At 55.3% G+C, this 21,823-nt stretch overlaps 1 protein-coding gene across 6 annotated transcripts in view; it reads right to left on the bottom strand.

Moving 5' to 3' along the window:
• Positions 1-2,569: 2,569 nt before the first annotated feature.
• Positions 2,570-21,823, bottom strand: part of PACSIN2 (protein kinase C and casein kinase substrate in neurons 2) — a 115,513-nt gene continuing 96,259 nt past the window's right edge. For 5 of the 6 annotated variants that reach the window (XM_059680795.1, XM_059680793.1, XM_059680791.1 and 2 more), the window contains 9 exons: positions 17,978-18,134; positions 16,018-16,253; positions 14,368-14,523; positions 13,037-13,212; positions 10,780-10,900; positions 8,319-8,440; positions 6,003-6,125; positions 5,374-5,570; positions 2,570-4,238 (listed from right to left, as the gene is read on the bottom strand). In XM_059680795.1, the coding sequence (XP_059536778.1) occupies positions 4,126-4,238; positions 5,374-5,570; positions 6,003-6,125; positions 8,319-8,440; positions 10,780-10,900; positions 13,037-13,212; positions 14,368-14,523; positions 16,018-16,253; positions 17,978-18,134 (1,401 nt within the window). In that variant the 3' untranslated portion in view covers positions 2,570-4,125. The remainder of the gene's footprint in view (positions 4,239-5,373; positions 5,571-6,002; positions 6,126-8,318; positions 8,441-10,779; positions 10,901-13,036; positions 13,213-14,367; positions 14,524-16,017; positions 16,254-17,977; positions 18,135-21,823) is intronic. The other variant, XM_059680796.1, reaches the window with a different exon arrangement.

The raw sequence follows: 21,823 nt of genomic DNA, 5'->3' as shown, positions 1-21,823 counted from the left end.
AGGTTCCATCCTCAGCCCTGATCAGAGTGCCTGTGGGAGGCAACCAATTGATGTGTCTCTCACATTGATGTTTCTCTCTCTCTCTCTCTCTCTCCCCCCCCCTCCCTCCCACTTTCTCCAAAAATTAAATAAATGGGGGAAAAGTATACTTGGATGAGGATTAATAACAAAAATAGGAGTAATAATATTTACCTAGTTCATGGGACTGCTGTGAGGATTGAACAAGTTAATAAATGTTAGAGTTTAGAACAGGGCCTGTCACCAAGTGAAATACAAATGCTTACTACTATTATTCCCATTTTATAGATGAGCAAACCAAGTAAGTACATTCAAGGTCACACAGCTACTTAGGGTCACACAGTTGGAGCCAAGTGTAAGTGAAGGAAATATGAGCTCACAGTCCATGCTCTTAATTATTGACTTCATTTTTATGCCTCTGTAAAACTGTCATTAACTTTTCGTGAAGAAACACAATGTTTTGTCCGATTTTGGTGTGGAAAATCCAGCAGTTTCATACATGGCTGAGTCTATGACTTGGAGGCAGCATTCATGCTGTTCCTGGTTGGGGAAGATGTGGCGTCTCGCCTGGGGTCTCACACTTTGGTTATCATCAGCTCGAGTTGGGATGGTGTTGGGGTTGAGGCAACCTTCATAACAAGCACTTTTATACCCTTGACCTCAGTTGGTCATGAACAGGGGAAGACAGGAATCATTTTCCAGGTGAGGAAACTGAAGGTCAGGGAGATGAAGGGACTTGCCTGAGTACAGGCACCTCATCAGTGACACAGGTGCCCCTCTGACCCTGGTGGGACACCTCTCTGTAGCTGCCACCAACTCTCCCTGGTCGTCTGAACAAATCAAGGAGCACGTAGATGGCTGGCATTTGGGCACCTCTGACTTGCTATTTGGATCAGTGGTTCTCAAAGTGTGGTCCTGGTCAACACCTCCTGGGGACTTGTTAGATTGCAGCCTAGTGACTCAGAAACGCTGGGATGGGCCTAGCAAGCAGGGCTGTAACAGGCCCTCCGGGCGTTTGAGAACCAGTGGTTAGACAATGGCACCTGAGGTTTGCAGTTGGGCACCAGACTTCAAACCCCCACCTGCCGGGCCTGATGCAGGTGGCTCAATCCCTCTGGTTTGTTTCCTGGTAATGCCTGGAGGGCAAGCAAGGGTGGCGTAGACACAGCCATGATCCAGTGGGGAGAGGGGGCAGCTTGGCCCAGGCTGTGGCTGTGGGAGGGAAAGGACTGAGTGGGGAAGAGGACTGAGTGGCCTTGTATGGAGATGGCCAAGGATGCCAGAGTCCTGGCTGGGGAAGGAGAGTGGGGTGTCACTCACTCATAACGACACTAAGCCACCACCTCCCGAGTTCCTGTGGCCTTTCCCTCCTTACTCGGACCCTCCAACTGGGAAGGCAGGCACCACTCTTTCCTGGGGAAACCGAGGCGCAGAGGGGGCAGTTAAGGGCCAGGACGGGAGTGGGCAGGTGGGCAGGGAGGGCCCTTCAGGATTCCTTGCGGGGGCTCTGGAAATGACAGAGGCTGAGAAAAGGGCCTCGCTGAGCAGAGGTTGTTTCGTCCGACTTTTGAGGATTCCTCTGCTCGCACTCTCGCTCTTTATCCGTCAGTGGAGGGACCCGGGAAGGGCTGCCCTTAAGAATCCTACAGCTGCGGGTCTGAATTAGTTCCGTCAGGGGACTGTGGGCAATTCACTGGAGTTCCCGGACCTTGTGTCCTCTTCTGCAAAATGGGGTGATTCCCACCCCCCCACGGGCTGGAGTACAATGCATGAGCTCACCAGGTGCCCCGGAGCCTGCTCTGGGCCCTCCCTGCACCCTGTCCTACCTCTCCCCGTGGCAGCGGGCAGTTCCAGGGGGCCCCAACTCCTCAGAAGCGGAGAGCAGGAGCCCCATCACCCATCAGACCAGGCGACTAGGTGACAGACTCATGAGTCGGGCACTGACACTGCACTGGCAGCTGCTACCTCACCCCTGGCTCCGAGAGCCCGGTGCCCAGGTGGGTGCTTTTCCGGCGGCTTCACCAGGTTTGCTGATGGTGGCCGCGCAGCCGTCTCATCTTTCTCATCTCACTCGGGCGTTTTTCCTCACTTCGCCCACGTGGGCATGGAGGGCTCAAGGGGATGTGACCCGGGGTACGGGCCGCTGGGCCTCCTCAGGTGAGTCGCCCTTGGAGCCTGTTCCTTGCGGTGTCCAAGGGAAATGGGGAGACTCACCCACTCCCAGGTGTTGGGAGATGGACACGCTCTGTGCAGGTGGTGCAAGAGCAGACAGGGCCAGCGTAGCAGGTGCTCAGGAAATGGGCTCAGGGAAGCCCCTACACTGGGGAGCCCAGGCCACAGCAGCAGGTTTTGGGGAAAGAGAAACCCTGAGGGGCTCAGGTGCCTCACGTTCCACCACCTCTGATGCAGCAGGGGCAGTGGGACGGGGACACGGCCCCTGGGCAGCAGCCTGCCTGGGATCTCACCCAGCCCCCAAGCTGGTAAGTGCGACAGACACGCCCACGGGCTGATGTGAGCATGAGGGACACGCATGGCACAGAGACCATCACACTCACAAGATCAATAGTTTATTGATTCTTTTCCCTAAAATACTATACATTTAAAGAAACTCCTGAACTGAAAAGACTTGACAATTTTTGGTAATCTGTAGCAAAGGAATGAGGATTTCTGCTGGTAAGTCTTCAAGATAAACACATACACACATCCACTTCCAAGCAAGACGTCGCGCTCACTGGAACATGAGTAAATGCATAGCTTATATGGCGGCAGCCATTTCTCCAACGTCTGATACACAAAATAAAAGCTTTCCCCCCCTCCCCACCTGATTACAGTGTAGCTTCCTGCCACGTCTGCTCCCTGATGACCGAGGACACTCCGAAGAGACCCTGGTGCTGTGGGTGAGGCCCAGCTTCTGTTGGCTCAGGAGGGACACGGTGACGGGAATCCGCAGCTGCTGAGAGGCCCGGAGCGCAGTGCTCTGCTACGGAGGGACGAAGGCGAGTGAGCAGTGGGCCTGCAGCTGGCCCGTGGCACGAACTTCCCTCCGGCAGTGTCCACTTCCAGGGCCTGGAGAAGGCCCACCCAGCCCACCAGCCAGGCCTGGGCCCCAAGGCCACGGTCTTCAAGCAGTTTACAAATTAAATCCACTGTCAAGAGCCTTTAAAATCTCATGAAAACAGTAGACAAGCTCTTTAGATTCTCTGAATATCAAATAATATATATAGATACACCAGGACATGACAGTCCCACATAAAGTGTCTTGATCTACAGGTGCTTGTGCCTGAAAAGCTAGTCTTTTCAGTTTAGCCTTCCACATCACTGACAGAATTATTCATTTGCAAGAGTAAAGTTTTAAGCACGAAGAGAGTGGAAATAGTTTTTAAATATGGAGACTTCGGGGAGTACTATAGTTATTTCTGACACCCACATTCACAGTAGAAACCCAGCCACACGTGCTCCCATTCTCTACTGTGATCTCCCGCCTCACACGCCCTATCTGAATGGGCCAGGCGGCCCCAGGCAGTGGTGGGCAAGTAACAGCTCAACACGGAAGCAGAGGTACCACCTCTCATGCCTGGTATATGGCAATCTGTGCCATAACTTAGGCCTAAATGAATGGATGAACAGGTACAACAAAGTACAACTGTACACAGCCTTAAATTAAAGACCTCAGAAAATGGCATTTTGTTCATTTAAGTTACGGGTGAGAAGCGCATCAGAGAAAGAAGTTGGTGGAACAAGAATCAGGGTAACCCACCAGACGCGGAGGAGAGGCGGAAAGACAGGCCAGGAATATTCAGATCCATGATAAGCCACATGCACACTGAGCGGGGAGCGGGTGTAGGCAAGGACGGGATGTCGTGTACTGCGTCTTCCGGTGCTCAGATCCCTCCAACTGCACTGTGGAAAGGCTGCCAAGTCCCAGGTGAAATGACCGGCTCGTCTGTCTTCAAGAGACACCATGAAGCCAAGAGCAATGGAACCATCATCTTCTGCAGGAAAAGGAGTGGACGCCACCACCGGCTGGAGCTGCCGGAGTGCTGCCCAGGCCGATGGCTAACGGAGTTCCTGGGACCGCACCCCTCCGCCAGCCAGCCCATTGGGCTGTCACTGGATCGCTTCGACGTAATTTGCTGGGTACAGGCCAACCTGTCCATTGTCCAAGCGTCCCTTGCACCAGCCCTGCTCATCCTCGTCCTCTATCTTGGTCAGCTCATCCCCTGCAAGACAAAGACGGAGGGGTCTTGGTGAGCAGGCATGTGACACACTGACCCCCTCATATCTTAGCCCCCACTCTGGGCCCAACTCATATGTGGAATCTAATTAACAAAATAAACTGATGAACGGAGTGGATCCAGAGACATGGAAGCATGGAACAGAGTGCGGAATCTCAGAGGGAATGTGGGGGAGGGTGGGTGGGTGGGAGGCAATTAACGAAAGCCCTTGTATACATACATGCATAACCCAGGGGCTCAGCGGGGTGGTGAGGGCTTGGGGTGGGGGGTGGGTGTGGGCTGGAGGGAGTCGATAGGGGGAGAAAGGGGACATATATAATACTTTCAACAATAAAGATTTAAAAATAATAAAAATAAAAGAGAGAATAAAAAAGACACAGGCTAGAAAATGTGCGCAGGGTCCTGAGGTCAGGATGCAGCCTGTGCCGTAAAACCGAGGTTTCAGCTCTTGGCAACAGAGCTGTGCCGGTGGTAAAGGGGAACACAGCATGGCTATAGGGAGAGTGTGAGAGGTGCGCCCCTAAGGCGAACCTCTGCTGCCCAGGGCACACCAATGCCCTCGGGTCTGGGCAAGGCGGCACTGCCAGGGGGCCAGTGGAGAAAGGCTTCCCTAGGGGACTGCGGGACGGTACTCGAGATGCTTGGGGGGGGGGGGGGGGGCGGCTGGGTGGTCCTGGCGACCAGCATCTCCTGCTCCAGTGCCTGTGGTGCCCAGCCCTTGCCCAGCTGGAGGCCCCATCTTAGCAAAGGCACAGGCACCTCACTACCTGCTAAGCTCTGGCCTTGAGCATCTGCTACATTTTAAAAATATATATATATTTTTACTGATTTCAGAGAGGAAGGGAGAGGGAGAGATAGAAATATCAATGATGAGAGAGAACCGTTGATCGGCTGCCTCCTGCACGCCCCCTACTGGGGATCAAGCCCACAATCCGAGCGTCTGACCAGGAATCTAACTGTGACCTCCTGGGTTCACAGATCAATGCTCAACCACTGAGCCACATCAGCCGGGCAAGCATCTGCTACTCTTCAAGTGGGGGAACCCAACACTTGAAACTAGCAGGGATTTAGCAGCCTTGGTTGGCAGCATTCTTCCAGATGCCAACGGGGAGCCACCTACCAGCCTTGAAGCTCAGCTCGTCATGCTCCTGCCCCTCATAGTCGTAAAGGGCCCGGACCCGCACTTCCGTCCCCGAGGTGGCGTCCTCATCGAACGGGTTGGAGTCCCCATTGGCATCCGTGGAGGAGAACGGGTTGTTAGACTCGTCGTCGGACCAGTCAGTGGGGTAGCTCTGCGTCTTCTCGTAGCTGCTCACGCTGCAAGAAAGGGGGAAGCCGGGGCCCTGAGCATGGGGCTGCCAGAGGCAGGAGGCCCTGGCTGGCTGGGGACTCCTTCCGCAGGAGCACGGCCCCTCAGCATCACAGCGCGGCAGGCTCCCTGCCAGACCCGCACCAGCTCCCGGCAGAGGCAGGGCCGGCAGCTCCAGCAGCGCCACCCGCGACCTGTCTTCCTGTGCAGAGGCCTTGACTACGGTTAATGGAGGACAGAGAAAAGCAACCACAGGTTAACTGGTGCCCCCCTCCCTGCGAAATTGAAAAGCCAGAGACTGTCCACAGCTGGCAGCCGGGCCACCGCCTGCGGGCCTCATGCATTGCTTTCAGTGCCAAGGGGCCGAGACCCTGGACAGAGAGAAGGAGAAAGACAGAGCGAGCGAGGTGAAAACCGGAGGGAAACGTCTGTTCACCAACTTTTTGGCCTTAATGTCCTCCTTCTCACTGACGGTGCTCCCCGTGTCGTCCTCATCCTCGAAGGGGTTGTAGCTGGACAGTGACTGCGCTGACCGTGTGGGGACGCTCGGGACACTAAGGTCGCTATGGGGAGAGAGAGACCTTTCAGGGGACCCCAGCGTGGCAGCCCCTGAGATCCTGGGTGCTCCCAGCTGCAGGGTCACAGGGCCAGGGGCTAAAGGCACAAGTCAGATGGAAGGAATATGCTGTATGAGCAGAAAGTAGTTTCAGCAAAATATTGGCGATACTTTGGTTGTAAACACACAAAGTGTCTAAGACAGTGGTTCTCAACCTTCTGGCCCTTTAAATACAGTTCCTCATGTTGTGGCCCAACCATAAAATTATTTTCATTGCCACTTCGTAACTGTAATGTTGCTACTGTTATGAATCATAATGTAAATATCTGATATGCAGGATGGTCTTAGGTGACCCCTGTGAAAGGGTCGTTCGACCACCAAAGGGGTCGCGACCCACAGGTTGGGAACTGCTGGTCGAAGAGGACAGGCTTGCATTTCCATCCGTGCATCAGAGCCCTGGGGGGAGAACATGGGGGTTCTGTCCAGTCCTCCCCATCCTGGGAGCTGGCCGGCCAGACAGCCATGGGGCTCAGCCTGTGGGGCTCAGAGCCCGCTGATGAGAGGAGGGAGGCTCCCAGAGCTCTGTGAACCCCACAGCACAGTGTACCCCTCCTCTCACTACTAAAGGGTCTTCTGGGCCTGGAGCTTCCAAACGCAGCATGGGAGCCGCTCAACAGCCCTGTCTAGGAAGGAAGAACCCCTTTTGTGCTGTGGAGAGAGAAAACCCATCTTACAACTATGTCCACTGCCTACTGTGTGCCAGGCCTGGGAGGACCAGAGAGAAACTAGACCCACGCCTGGCCTGAGGGCTGGCAGCCAGGGGCGACGGGATGCAGGGACTGCAGGTGCCGAGCGCAGGGCAGATGGTAGAGAAGATAGGCCCCGAGAGCCAGGCACCCCGTGTAACTCTGAGCTGATGGGCCAGACACCAAGTCCCAGGACAGGCTCCAGCGGCCAGCACCCCATCTCGCCAAGTCCAGGCTGCGTGGAGCAGACACTCAAAGTTCTGGGTGGACGGCTCAGAGATGGAGAAGGGAGGGGAAGAAATGCTTCAAATGCCACCGGAGTGACCCATGACCTCACCGACTTCAGGCCTGGTGAAGGGCACTGGACCCCAGCCTGCCCACTGCCTACACCTGGGCCACATATCTGAGACCACCAGGCCCTCCTCCCTCCTTGGCACCTTTCTCTGACTTCCCGAGAGGGGATTGGTCCTGGGCAGCTGAATTTTTACGGCAGCCAAGGCAGTCTTGACCCAGGCACTCCCTGGGGTGGTAACTCATCCTCCCCACCCCACCCCATCACACAGGTGCTGGGATGATCCTGGGGATGGTGCTTACTGCTCTACTCACTGAACCACGCCCATCTGCCCAGATGGTGACAAAGCAGCTGGAAGATGACAGGCCATGTCTGCCCGGGAGGGAGGGGGGTTCGGGCGGGGGCTTCAGTGTCTGGGGCTACAGAAAGGCCCTGGAACCTGTGCTGACCCTTCCTTGGAAGCCACGATCATGTGATGCATCATCACCACGCGATGCATCATCCCTCGGTGTGATGGAGGCCTCGGCCGGCCAGGCACGGCTCCCAGGGCCACAGCTCTGCAGTGGGACACTGCTTATCTGATGGGAATCTGTGGTGAGGACAGGCCTTGTCTAGCATGCACTGCCCAGAAGGCCTCATGACCTCAGGGCCACCTCTTCTACCCAAACAATGAGAAATAACCAAGGCTCTTAGCAAAGAGGTGATTTCAGAAAGGGGACACCTGACAACGCGCCCCCGCCCCCCCCCCCCCCCCCGCCCCCCGGTACCCGCATACAGCCTGGGAGAAGTGCAAACCTGGCCAGATGCCTGAAGCAGCCCGAAGGAGATGATGTGACCTCCACCTGCCTGTGGGCACCACTGGGACACACATGACCAGCACCGATCAGCTTCTCCCTTCACTTGGGGCCCAAAGCATGTTGTGGCCAGGGCTCCCGCTCTGATCCTTCTGCAGCTCCAGCACCGCTGGACAGATGACCCTCCCCAGAGGTGCCCTGAGGCCGCACCCACAGAACTCACCGAGCTCAGATGCCCAGGGAGCATCTGGACAGAGGCCCAAGGGGGACCCTGTGAAGCCCCACTGGGGACACGCCTAGGTGCCCAAGCTGCGGGCGGGGGTCCTGGCCCGTGCAGAGGCCCAGGGATGGAGGCTGCCCACACCCACCTGCTGGGCTTGTTCTGCAGAGCCTGGTCGCCCGTCTGGTTGATGCCTGTCAGGGTGACGCCGTCAGTGGGCTTCTTCTTCTCTCTCCGGCTGAGGGTCCGATTCATGTCTGCAGACCACTCCTGCGCACAGGCACCGAAGGAGAGAACCCAGAAGTTCATTGTGTGAGGCCACATCAGTCTAAGGCACGGGCAGGGGCTTGGCCCTCAGAGCTGACTGTGCCCTACACTGGACCTGAGCACGTCTGCAATAAGGAAACAAAACCCTGGGGTGCAAATAACACCGCGGGCTGGGGGGCCCTGCATCACCAAAGGGGCAGATATGCTAAGTGCTCACTCAAGTCTCCCAGGAGCGGCCCCCTCCCCTGGCACACTTTGCTATTCCTATTCCATGCACCTATCTCCCAGAGGTCCGCTCTTTCCCAGGAAATGAACCATTTTAGCAAATGCCCTGGAAAACACAGAGCAGGGGAGGGAGAGGAAGGGGCTGTAGCAGGACTCTCCAGAAACGCACGTGCGCACATGGCTGATGCAGTTTCCCCCTCCCGACAGCACCCATTATCAAACAGCGTTAACTGAACCGGCGCTTGGCGCCACCGCGTCCCCCGCGTTGCTCACGTGCAGCTACAGGATCTTAAGGTTCGATGCCATCTTAGAAATCCCAAGTCTAACAGTTGCTCAGAGGCGGAAACCGAGACCCAGAAAGAAACAGTTACTTTCCCACAGAGTTAGTGGGAGCTCAGGCACCCACGTGTCTACTACTGCTCAACTGGAAGAAGATGGCTCAGAACTCGGCTGGAACCCAAGTCCCCTCAGTGGCCTTGGGATGTAAGTCTGTCCTGCCTGGTGGCCTGCGGCCGATGTGCTCAAGCCCAGCCTGACTGGCGGGCAGGGCCAGCACACGCTCCCAGAGCCAGGCTGTGGGCACACAGGCCCCGGGGCTGCACACAACGCGGGAGGTTTGGGATTCAATGAGTTAGCCATAAACAGTAACTTACTTCATCCTTGTGGCATGGAAAACAAAACAAATCATTTCATTAGAGAAAGATAAGCACGATCCGCCCATGTGGGCGCTGGTCCCGGATCCGCAGAGAGAAGGGCCACCCAGGGGCTCGCCCAGACCCGCGCCCCCCCCAGGAGACAGCCTGTCAAGTCTTCCTTCCCAGGCCATTCTGCTGTTTGGGTGCTGACACTGACAGGCGACCCTAAGGAGAGGGGGAGGGATGGGGTGGGTGCTGTGTGCACAAGACACGTCTTCAACCCACTTCTTCCCACTAAGTCATGGGGGGGGGGGGGGAGTGGCGGGGGGGAGGCTGGGCCTTCTTTCTCCTCCAGGTCCCTTCCACTCAGAACGGCCCCAGGCCTGTTCTGTCCCAGGGCCTGAGGAAGGGGCACAGCCTGCTCTTGGCTTCCTGTTGGGAGGTGTCCTAAAAATGGTGCGGGGGAGGGGTGCTCAGCTGCAGGGGCCCTTCTGTCATCTGAAGAAGCTTCCTTGAGAAGCTCCAGAAAACACAGGCACACGTGTGAGGACTCAGCAACTGCAGGCTAAGATGGGGCCAAGCTGGCACCCGAGGAGACAGCTATTGTCCACACCACATTTTAGACTTGGGGAAACTGAGTCACAAAAAGGGCAAATGACTCGCTCATCACCCCACAGCTGGTAAGTGGTGAGGCGGGACCTCACCGCACCTGGACTCTCGCTGCACTGAATCGGGGGAAGCCACTCGCCCGAGTCCAAGGCAGAGTCGCTTCCAACATCCTCCCGGGAGAGGCCCTGCTCCACCGCCCTCGGAGAGCAGGGAGCAGGACCAGTGCCCACGGCCGCCTCTGCTACCGTCCAGGCGGGGCAGGCGGGCGGGGGCCTGGCAACCCCATCCTCGGGCCGGAAGAGTCTGAGATCCCCAGGCATTTTGCACGTAAAGACATTGGAAGGCTCAGACCCATGAAAATGGGGAAAAAGGACAGTTAACCCTGAACCCCAATTTACTGTCTGAAACAAGGAAAAGTGTGAAGGGGAAGAAGAGCTCCACACTGAGCCCACGCTCCCTTCAGGCCTGGACCAGAGGCAGCTGAGCTGGTGCCCTGGCCCGCAGGCTGGTGTGCACTGTGACTGCTCGCTCCCGGACAGCCCAGGTGGGGCAGGGAACTGGGGGTCGGGGGGGCCTGCATGTCCTGCAGCTCCTGGGACTCGCCCTGAGGAAATGCCAATGTCAACAGGTGACCAAAGTTCTTAGCGAGAAAGGGCATAACTGCACCTTCCCTTGAGATTCAGGCCTTTCCGCAACGCCGGAGGCCCCACAAAATTAGACATCCGCTTGCCTTCGAGCGCAGCTGCGTAACAGCTGCCTCATGAGCAGGGCCAAGGCCAAGGTGGAGTTGGAACGAGAAAGACAGTGCATGACTCGACCCGTGGGCCCAGCCCCGGCCGGGCCAAGGGGGTCCCGGGTGCAGCCTCCTCCTACCTCAAACTGCGGCCAGTTCATGGACATGCCCGGCCCGTGGTTGGCTCTGAACCACCTCAGGTCCTCCACCGCGTCGGCAGCTTTGAGGCTCTGCTCCAGTTCACGGTAAATGTTTTTGTAGCTAAATCAGAAAGAAGCGTGACTCTTGGAAGGCAGGGACGGCCACACTCATCCCAGCCCAGTGCCTGCCACAACGGGCACCGAGGTCTGCAGCCTCCACAGCTGACTTCACACTGGGACCAGGCCTCCCTGCCCTGGCTCGGCTGGGTGGTCACCCGGCCTCAACATGCACAGACGACCACCATCAACAACCGTGTGGAAGCCACAGCTCCGGCTTCTAAGAAGCCAGTTTTCAATCACCACGGGGCAACTTGGCTTTGTCCTGTACCGGGTAATACAGAAAACACCGGCATCTGGGCCACACAGGCCACCGTCCGGGTGGTCCCACTTAACCAGCTCCAGAATCCAGTGTCGGAAAAGTTCCTCCTCGTCCCTTCAGAAGCGGGGACGCCTCCTGCTGGACAGCTCACAGCAGCTCGCTTTCCCAAGAAGCTGACCACGTGGAACAGGAGTATGTGTCACTATGGGTCACTCCTAAACTAACCGTTATGGCTGGAAGTCATTTACCCTCCCTAGACCTCAGTTTCCTCCTCCGTGGAGTGGGCACAATACCATCTATTATGGGTTGAATCCAAAAGATGTTGAAGTCCTAACCCCCAGCACCTCAGAGTGTTACCTTCTTTGGACACAGCATCTTTACAGAGGAAATCAAGTTAAAATTAGGTCATTAGGGTGGGCCCTAATCTATGGACATCTTTTTATAAAAAAGGGGGGATTTGGACACAGCCATGGAGAGGGAAGACTGTGTGAGACCACCTTGAGAGAAGACGGCCATGTGACTGAGGTGATGGTCTACAGCAGGGGTCCTCAAACTACGGCCCGCGGGTCACATGCAAATACAAATACTGTATTTGTTCCCGTTTTGTTTTTTTACTTTAAAATAAGATATGTGCAGTGTGCATAGGAATTTGTTCATAGTTTGTTTTTTTAAAAACTATAGTCCGGCCCTCCAACGGTCTGAGGGACAGTGAACTGGCCCCTGTTTAAAAAGTTTGAGGACCCTGGTCTACAGCTTAGGAAGGCCGAGGGTTGACAGCGGACACCACCAGCTGGCAGCGGCAGGAAGACCCTGCTAGAACTGCTGGGGGAGCCTGCCCTGCCGACACCTGGGCCGTAGATTTCCAGCTCCAGGAGAGAGAGAACAGACTTGTGATGAGGGAAACACCCAGTTTGTGTATTTTGTTACAGCAGCCCCAAAACACTCCTACACCATCTACTGGCCAGAGTGGCTTGGAGGGCTGAGCAAGGCCAGCATGCTAACCTAGGACAAGCACTCACACAAGCACTCACGTGTGGGAGCTATGCTACACAGAGAGGAGCCCAGCCCTGCCCCAGCCAGCTGTGTGGCCTCAGGCAAGTCACTTAACCTCACCCAGCCTCAGCCGCCTCAGCAGCAAGACAATGCCACCTACTTTAGACTGTCATAAGATGAATTAAATGGTGGCAGGGTAGCTGTGCAATTAATTGTTGCTTTTGTTGTTTTATACAGAAGGAGACACAGGGAACGTAATTTCCTGGTAACAAGCCCTGCTCTGTGGATGGCAGAAGTCTATGTCCAGGGTTGCCCAGACCTCTGCCTGAACAAAGGCATCATGGGACCAGAGATAGAGAAGTGCAGAAAAGGCTTCCCAGTCTCCCAGCACAGTTCAGATCTGAGTCTCCGAGGGTCTGTGCTGTCCGGGCCTAGGACCACTGAGAAGTCTAGGACCGAGCTGGCAGCCAGCTCGTCTGGACAGGGAGGACTTAGAAGGGGCCTCAAGGTCAGAACGTCATGGGGCAGGGCATGCCAGCCCGGAAATGCTGTACTTGCACCGGGCTGACTTCAAATCCACCAACTGTAGCCAGTCCGAGCCGCAGCCTGCCCCGTGCATAGACCCAGTACTGCACACAGAGCTGGTAGAGCAGGCCCCCCATTGTGCGGAATGGGGCCGTGGGGCTCAGGCCAGTGACCAGCTGCTGCGAGCAGTGGCGACAGGCTCAGCAGAGGGGCTCGCCCTGGGCAGGGGAACTTCACCACCAAGAGAAGACCTGACCCCCACTGCCACCCCATATCTGGAGACCAGTGACTGAGCTTTGCTCAAAAGCAACCTTCCGCTGACTTCACTGCGACGTGCTCTGTGGCTAGCAGGACACCCACCTGGACACATTGGACAGGTCTAGGTGCTTCTGAACCTCGAGCAGAACTTCCCGGAAGAAGCGCAGGCGCTTCTCCTCAAACTGCTGGCACTGCTCGAACACCTGCTCCATGTTCTCCATGTACTGGGGGGTGCTCTGGTCCAGCTCCTTCAGGGACTTCTCGTACTTCTCTTTGGTCTACAAGAAAACGCAGACACCACAGAGGGAGGGTCACCACCAAGAGGAGGCGAGCCAGGCTCTGTGCCACGCGGGCCTCATGGCTTGAGTCCCTCCCCACCACTTCGGAATTCAGCAGCAGCTGGACTTACTTATCAAGTGACAATATTACACCAGCCGCTGTGGGTGACTTTTATAAGGAATAAGCACAGTGAGGAGCTGTGACCTGCATCTAAGAAGCACCCTGATCTATTTCCTTTGCACCCCTCAAGTCCCTTGACAGTAGCAGCCTCTCTCCCCCCCCCAGAGAAAAGCAGACGGAGAGGCTGGAAGCTGGAGGCCAGGCACAGGCCCAGCCCACTTCCTGGGAACTATTCAATCACAAGTTGCTGGCTCGTGTTTAAGTCCTGTGAACCAGACCTTCCAGGCAGAAGCCCACCTGCATCTGAGGAGCCCTTCATCAATATCCTGTTTGATCTTCTCCCTAATCCACTGCAGGGGGAGGCAGGGAGAGCCCCCTTCACAGTGCAAGACACGATGGCACCCAGAAGCCACACTGCCTGTTCAGTCTCTTCTTGGCTGAGAGCACCTGCCCCACCACCCAAGCTCCTGCAGCCGCTGCCCACACCTCTTTGGGGCCCTCACTGCTGAGGCTGCCAGAAAAACCCTCCTGCTCCAGGCCCTGAGCTCCCTGCGGCCCAGCGCACCAGCCTCCACCCTCCATGGGACTCGCTTCCACACCAGAGCAATCGCTCTAAACGGCCTGGTCCGCCACACCTCTGCCCTCCCTTCTTTCAGTGGTTCCGTCAGCAGCATCTCAAGCTCCTTACCTTGCCTGACTCTCAAGGCCCTTTGGCAATTTGGTCCTCAAAACCCTCCATATCAGCTCATACATCAGTTCCTGCTGGGCTCTTCACACCTCCATGTCCTGCACAAGCGTTCTTTCCCGCTCTCTGCCCACAGCCACCACAGCTGCCCAGCACCCTACCCCCGAGCACAGGAATCCTGAGGCGGGCACAGTGGGCTCTGGAGAGGCCCTCTGAGGGCAGGAATGCGTGTGACTGTGTATCCCTCTCTCCACCCAGGCAGCCAAGCAGCGGCAGAGGCTCCCACGTGCCAGATACACAACCGGGAGAGGCGGTGCGCTCACCACGGGAAGAGATGTGCATGATTTACCTTAAGGACATCTTGCTTGCACTTTTCTACTTTGTCTTGCAATTTCTTAAGCTGTTCAGGGTTCAGGGATGGGTCCACTTTGCTATTGCTCTCTCGCGATATCGCCAACTTCTCCTCTTTGCACGCTGCGTGGTAGGCTTTCTTTGCTGCTTCTACCTGCAGGGAGAAGGAGTTCCTGAACCTCGGGATTCTGAAAGGTCAAAATCCTCACCCGAGGCTACAGAGACGCTGGGAAGTGCTCGTGCTCTCCAGAGGCGAGGGAAGCGCAGGGACAGAGCTGTGTGTTCAGTATCACTACACGCCGTTATGACAGAGGGCCCCATTCAACAGACATGGACTGGTGCCTGCTTGGAGCCTGGCGCTGTCCTAGGCACCGCTGTCCTAGGCACCAGAATGAGGTATGGCACCAACAAAGGACCTGGGCATCCATGGGGCTTACGGTCTAGCTGGGGAGGCAACTATAAGAAATAGTTCAAGTTCAGGGTAAATTAGTAGGTGGTAAGTGTCAAGGAGGAGAAGAAAGCAAGGAAGAGAGATGGGAAGCCAGTAGTGGAGCTGGGCATGGAGAAAGCCACCCAGGTGACATGGAGCAAGAATTAAAGGGGGGGGGGGGGCGGTGGTGAGGGAAGAGCATGCCCAGCAGCGAGAACAGCAAACGCAGAGAAAGCTTCACAAGAGAAACCTAACACGAGAGGAGGTAACGCTGGAAGGCGGGGTCACGGGCCACACTTCCCACTGGCCATTATTTAGCACCCCCCCTACACACACACACACGCATATAGGTGCTGACGACATGTGTATAACTTATTTAACGGAAGCTTCCTTACTTGAGCCAGTCATGGATTTCATTTTAGAGATGAGCTTGTAACCACGGCCACATGAGGGGGATAGTGTCATTACAAACGAGGCCAGGGACAGAAAGGAGGCGACAAAAGCCAAGACACAGAGAAAAGAAGGGAAGACTGTAGTTCCCACCAGGAGACGCAGGTGAGGGAGTGATTCTGAGGAGGAGGGTGCAACTCCTGAGAAGAGCCAGGGGAGGGAGAGGAAGTGACACCTCTACCGCAGAGGAAGGGGTTGGCCAGGGTGCAGGGGGTGCCGCAAGTGCTGAGGGCGGGGAGGGGCGTGTGTATGTCTGAAAGCCTCCAGCAAGCCAAGGCTGGACAAGACTCAGTGGCTTCGGTTGCTCCTTTCAGAAAAACAAACTCAGTAGCATTTTCAAATTTGAGAGAAAAACACATATAAGAGGGAAAAAAGTTTTAAACCAATCCTTTCTACTAGCCCAAATCTCCCTAGCAGACAATTCCCAGTACTGGGGGAAGTACTGCTAGTGGATAAAGTGGGTTTTGAGCTCTATCAGCAGTATCTGATCCTCAGTGTCCTGACTGTAAAATGGGTTGATAAGGATTAAATTGAAATCTGGAACTTGGGTAAATGTTAGCCACTACGGGTTTATGGCTTGAGGGGTGGCCCTTTATTTCTGATGCTAACAAACGCAGGAATTCCTGAGAGTGTGGGGGGAGCACTGCTGGTAGGGAGGACTAAGGCCACAGGTCCCAGCCAGGAGCACAGGTCTGCAGGGGGTGGGGAAGGGACCTGCGGGGCGGGGCGGGGGGGGGGGAGGGAGGGGGGAGCTGCGGGAGGGTGCACCTCTTTCAGCTTCTTGGCCCAGGGCTTCTGTGCCTTCCGAAAGCCGTCCTCGGCTTCTTTGGTCTCCTTGAAGCCCCCCATCATCTGCTTGTGGAAGGCCTCCTTCTGCCAGTTCTTGATCTTCTCGAAGTCCTCGTTCATCAGGGAGGCCTTCACCTCCAGGTGCAGCTCGCTCACCTTCTCCGCCTCGGACATGACGGCCATCCAGGCCTTCTCCACCGTCCCGTACTGAGGCCCTGCACAGGAGAGAAGCTGGTGGTCACTGGTCCCGTGGGGCGGACAGGCCCTCCAGGGGACTTCCTGTCAGTCTCTCCCCGCTGCCAGGGAGTTGGAGCCAGCAGCCTGGCTGGCTGGCCAGGAGGCTTCCTTGTGGTTGTTTCAGATACTTTCCTCTCAGCAGCTGTTCCTTTTTCAGTTCCTGGGATGATGAAAAGAATAAGGAACTGAAGCTGAATCAGCTCGGCCATTCTTTTGCTAGGGAACTTGAGAGATGAAATAAATTTCCTTTTTGAAGTCACTGGGCTCTTTAGAAACTCACATTTCTGCCGTTTTAATTTGTGTAAGGCTGGCTGTTGGGAGAGGGCCTTCGGAAGAGCTGACCTCTCTCCCAGGACACTTCCCTCTGGGGGGCTCCTCAGCACCGTGGCCCCTTCTCCTGGGCCACACGCTCTCCCTCCCAGGGATGAGGCAGGACCTGTCATTCACTCCCAGGAAGAGCCCGGCCTGTGCCCTCAGCAGAGCAGAAGCTCTGTCTTGGGGGAGGAAAGAGTCGGAGGCAGGAACCTGCTCTGGCCAGATGGAAATCTCTAGATAGTGGGTTGGGGTGCCTGAGTCACCTCACTCACTGTTCTCAGAAAGGAAACTCACAAGCGGCCTGTCATTTTGAGGATGTGGGGTGGCATGAGGTAAGGGAGGGAGAAAGGCAGAGCTGGGGATGCACATGGAAGCTCCAGGTCCTGTCTTTAAGGCACTCCCAGGGGACAATGACTGTGTGGGCTGGGCGATGACACAGAGGCACTGGTGGGGGAGGGGGAACCTCTAATCCCTGGCGTCTATGAAACCTGCAGCTCCCTGTCCTGCCTAGATCCGAAACGCCAGGCAGGATCCACAAAGTGAGGGGCAAGTGCTCTGTGACCCTTGAGCTCTGAAGGGACCAAGGGATTGTGTCGACAGCTGGATCCTGAGAAGCAGAAACAAATGACAACAGCTACCATTTACTGAGGGGTTGGGTCCATCCCTGCCTACGCCTCATCCATGAACAGCCGCTCCGCTGGTCCAGACCCTGGGAGCCCTACCCTCCTGAACCCCGACCTCCAGGACCCCTGACCCAGGTGCCCTGGTTGGCACCTTCAAGGACAGCAGTCATGGTAGAAGAACCTGAGAAGCTCCTACCAACCCGCTCTGTCCTAGGAAACCCAGAACCAGTCAAGTGCCCCTGGACTGCTGGGAAGTGCGCTGAGCACGATCCATGTCCACAGCAGCCTCTGTCACTGAGCTCCAGAATCTCCTGTTTGGCTCGGGAGGGAGGGAGGCAAAACCTGTTATTCCAATAAAATTCACAACTGAGGCCCTGCTGGGTGTCACTATCCAGCCCCGCCTGACTCGCTCCATGGCCGGTCACACGGCAACAGCTCTCAGGGCCAGAAGCTCGGTGCCGAGTGGCCAGGCTTCTGCTCGGATGGAGCTTTCTCCAGTGTGGGCCCCTGGGAGCTGTTCTGCGTTAAACTGGCAAGCGCAGCATCCGTGGGAGACTCAGATGCTATCCCCAGAGCAGTCCTGCTGTGAGGGGAGGAAATCTCACACAGCCTGTGCTGCTGGGCGACAGCACCCTGCTGCTCTCCTAAAGGAATCACAGCCCCAGAACTGCAAGACGCACTCCTGCCCACTTCCTTGTAAGAGGAAACTGGCGCAGAGAAGTCACCGATTTGCCCAGAGCTGTCCTGGGCAGGGGCCTCCCTACCCTTCTCCACGAGCTGCCTCCAGCGCCGGGCCCACTCGGTGAGCTGCTGTGCATACGCCTTCTCGATGCGCGCCCGCTCATGCAGGCAGTTCATGAGGTCGCTGCACAGGCGGTGGCCATCGTCGATTCGCTTCACGGTCCGCTTGTAGTTGCCGACCTAGGAGACAGAAGCAGGGACGCTGGGAGGCTTGGGGCTCTGGGCAGCAGCCCACCTGCCAGACCCTCTGGGAGTAGGATAGCCTGACCCTCACTGCTGTTCCAGCAGCCTCCATGCGAACCAGGCTCCCGAAGGCCCATCCCACTCCCATTTGAAAGGCCTCCCCACATCATTAGAGGACAAGCTCCCGCTTTCACTTAAGCAGCAGGAACATACGAAACAGCCATTTGAAGCTTCTCAGTGTCCACGTGGCCAGTGTCCCTGCTCGGGCCTATGGGTCAGGGAGGGAGACAGACCAGCTCAGGGATGGCTATGGTGGAGGGAAGTGAGGGGCTTAGGGCACCCAGGGAGGGCATCTTATGCAGACTGAGGGGCCGGGGACAGCTTTCTTGAGTAGATGATGCCTAACTAGAAAGATTTAAAATAATAATAATGTTTTAGTAACTCATAGTAAAATGATCTTACATTACAGACTTTTGGCGAAAGGCCTTTGATTATCATGGGTATAAACAGCTGCCTTCTGCCTTGTTGTCATCACTTGCCAGATTATTATTGCCTCCCATCATAGCAATCAACACTATTTCCCACTTACTGAGCACCTACTATGTGCCGAACACCACAACAGGTGTACTACACCACCAAATACTGCCACCACCGTAACAAGCAGGAATAACTGTCCCGGTTTATGATGAAGAGACCAAGGCTTAGAGAAGTCGCATCGTTTGCCAAGATCCCACAGTTGCAGATCCTTCTCTGCTTGGACAAGGACTAAGGTGAGCTTTGGCCACTTTTTCTCATATGTGAAAGGAGAGACTAGCTCACCAAAATTGTCAATAATTAACAGATAATTGAGAAAATTCTAGTGGCTAATTTGGAAGGATAATAGGGTGTTCAATGTTTCATTCTTTGAGCTGCTGGCTTGAATGGACACGGTGTGGCTCATCCTGGACACCAGAAATACCTGGTTCCTGGAGGAAATGGGGCAGAAAAACCATCTATTGTATTTTCGACCCCTTTCTCCCTGTCTTCAAAAACCCCAGCCAACCTTCTGCCAGTTTTAGCATTTCTAAGTCTCTGCCTGGCTGATCATGCTCGTACTTCCCCCCGGAGGAGAGTGAATCTGGAAGCTCCTGGAGAACAGGGTCCCACTCCTGCAGAAAAGGGTACGGTCCTCAGGCTGCGGAGACCAGCGGACTGCTGTTCAGTTCTTATTTACGCACAGTGTGGCTACCAGCGCCTCTGCTACCCCGAGCCTGGGTAGCCGGGTGAAGAAGGGGTTCTGAGGAGTGGTGGGAGGGGCCTGGGAAGGCACAGAACGCAGGCCTGCATGGAGATGGGCAATGGGGGGAGGGACTGAGATGGCGCGCTCCCATGGGGACAGTAGAAGCCCTGGAAGTCAGGTGGCCTGGCAGCCTTCCCCGGAGGCCACTGGGATTTGCAGCAGCTTGAAGTTCACGACGACACGAGGCACTTGTGTTATTATTTATTATTGTATTATTTCCCTCCACAGTCCCCCAGCCCAGGCCTGCCTGGCTGTAAGCCCTCAGTCAGGGAAGCAGGTGAGCAGCTCGCCAACACACACAGGCTGAACCCGAGCTTTCAGCCCTACCCTTCAGCAGCCCCTTTTTAGGAAGGCGAAAGCGAGCATTTCACAACCAGTTGGAAGTGACATCACATGCTCACTTCCCATTTAAAAGAGGGCCTGGTTGTCATTTTGAAATTTACAGCAAGAGGAAAAAAATCACCAACAAAACCCAAGTCAGTGTCGCTGAGCTGGTGGCCAGGAGAGCTGAGATCATCACAGCCCGTGCATACCTGACAGTCCCCAGGCAGCCACCACGCGAGCTGGCTTTCATCCCGTCACCAACAATATTCAAACTGGTGACCATCATCAAAACATGTCGGCTCTCCAGAAACCTGCCCATCTCTGACTTTCAAAACCCTTGTAGGAAGATTTACAGAAAAGAAAAGGATGTTTCTTAACAAGGTCCATGTTGGTACAACCCATCAGCACACACAAGGTGAGCAAAAGTAGGTTTACAATTGTGAGTATGTGAAATACAGCTTATTCTTACTTATTCTTGTATTATTATTTATTAACGAGGGGCCCGGTGCACGAAATTCGTGCGGGGGGGGGGGGGTGTCCCTCAGCCCAGCCTGCCCCCTCTCACATACTGGGAGCCCTCAGAGGATGTCCTAGTGACGGCTTAGGCCCGCTCCCTGCTTGCCGGGGTCCAACCCCAACAGGTCCAGGGGTTCCCAAAGGCGTAGACGGAGTCGGCGAAGAAGGAAGGACACGGAGACAGTGTTCAGTTGATCAGCAGCCTAGCCAGGATCTCCAGCCAGGATCTCCAGCCAAGTTCTGGTCTGGATCTCCAGAGAGGTTCTGCTTCGGATCTCCAGCGAGGTTCTGTAGCCATGTTCCCTCGCTAGGTTCTCCAGCCAGGTTCAGTCACCAGGTTCTAGTCAGGTTCTCTTGTCAATTTCTGTAGTCAGGTTCAGTCCAGGATCTTTTGCCATGTTCTCTCGCTAGGTTCTGTCTCTAGGTTCTGAGGCCAGTTTCTATCCAGGATCTTTTGCCATGTTCTCTACAGCGAAGTTCTTCTGTCTCTAGAGAACGTTCTTTGTAGGTTCTGTGTTCTGAGTTCTGTCTCTTGCTGTCTTGTTGCATCTGTATTTATACCAGTTGATTCCAATCCTATCAATCTCTATTCCAAAGGTTAGGGTGTTTCTTATCTCCATTCCAGGGAGTAAAGATTATGTAGCTTAAGCATGATTGTTCGTAGTTAAAATGATTAATTACCCGCCTGGCACTTAGTTGAGGGGTTTTATTCCCTCCCTAACTTCAGGGGAAAATCCCTACCTGGGGATTCAACCTTTCTCGGAGAGGTGACCTTGGTTAAAACACAGCGAACATATTAAGGACCGTATGCCATATATGCCAGGTCCCTTGAAACAGGAAGGATGGACCGGCTCCCGGCACCTGTTCCCTTTGGGGATAGGGCCTAAGCCGCAGTCTGGCCTCCCTTTGTGGGAGGTGACCCAGCTGATCAGAGGAAGGCACCAGCCCCATCACCCCGCTGCTGTAGCCACTGCCAGTCACCGCAGCCAGCAAGGTTTTTTCATCAACATGGACTCCAGCCCCTTCACCATGAAAAAATGACAACTTTCTTCAGGCATTTTCAAGATGTGTCTTTCATATAATAATAATTTCTTTATTATTATTTTTTTTTAATCCTCACCTGAGGATATGTTTCCATTGATTTTTAGAGAATGTGGAAGAGAAAGGGAAAGACAGAGAGAAACATCAAAGTGAGAGGAACACTTTGATTGGTTGCCTCCTGTATGAGCCCTGACCTGGGCCCCAGCCAGGGAGGAGCCTGCAACCTAGGTACATGCCCTTGGTCAGAATTGAACCCAGACCCTGCCATCGGCAGGCCAAGGCATTATCCACTGAGCCAAACCAGCTAGGGCAGGATATGACATTTCTTAGCCCTCCAGCAGCGGACCTTCATTTTTTTCGCCAGGAGTGTGGTGAAAACCCCTAGATCACCTTTTTGGATTCTTATTACCCAAGTTACTAAGAATATTACCAGTGGCATACAGGGAGCTTAACCAATGAGGGGTCAGAAAAGGTGTTTAATCGCCGGCTTGGGCCCCCCCACCCCCCCAGGCCTGACACCTCTGGC

Source organism: Myotis daubentonii, chromosome 2 (genome assembly GCF_963259705.1).
Source record: "Myotis daubentonii chromosome 2, mMyoDau2.1, whole genome shotgun sequence".
Lineage (NCBI taxonomy): Eukaryota > Metazoa > Chordata > Mammalia > Chiroptera > Vespertilionidae > Myotis > Myotis daubentonii.
This window is presented reverse-complemented; position numbering and strand designations above follow the sequence as displayed.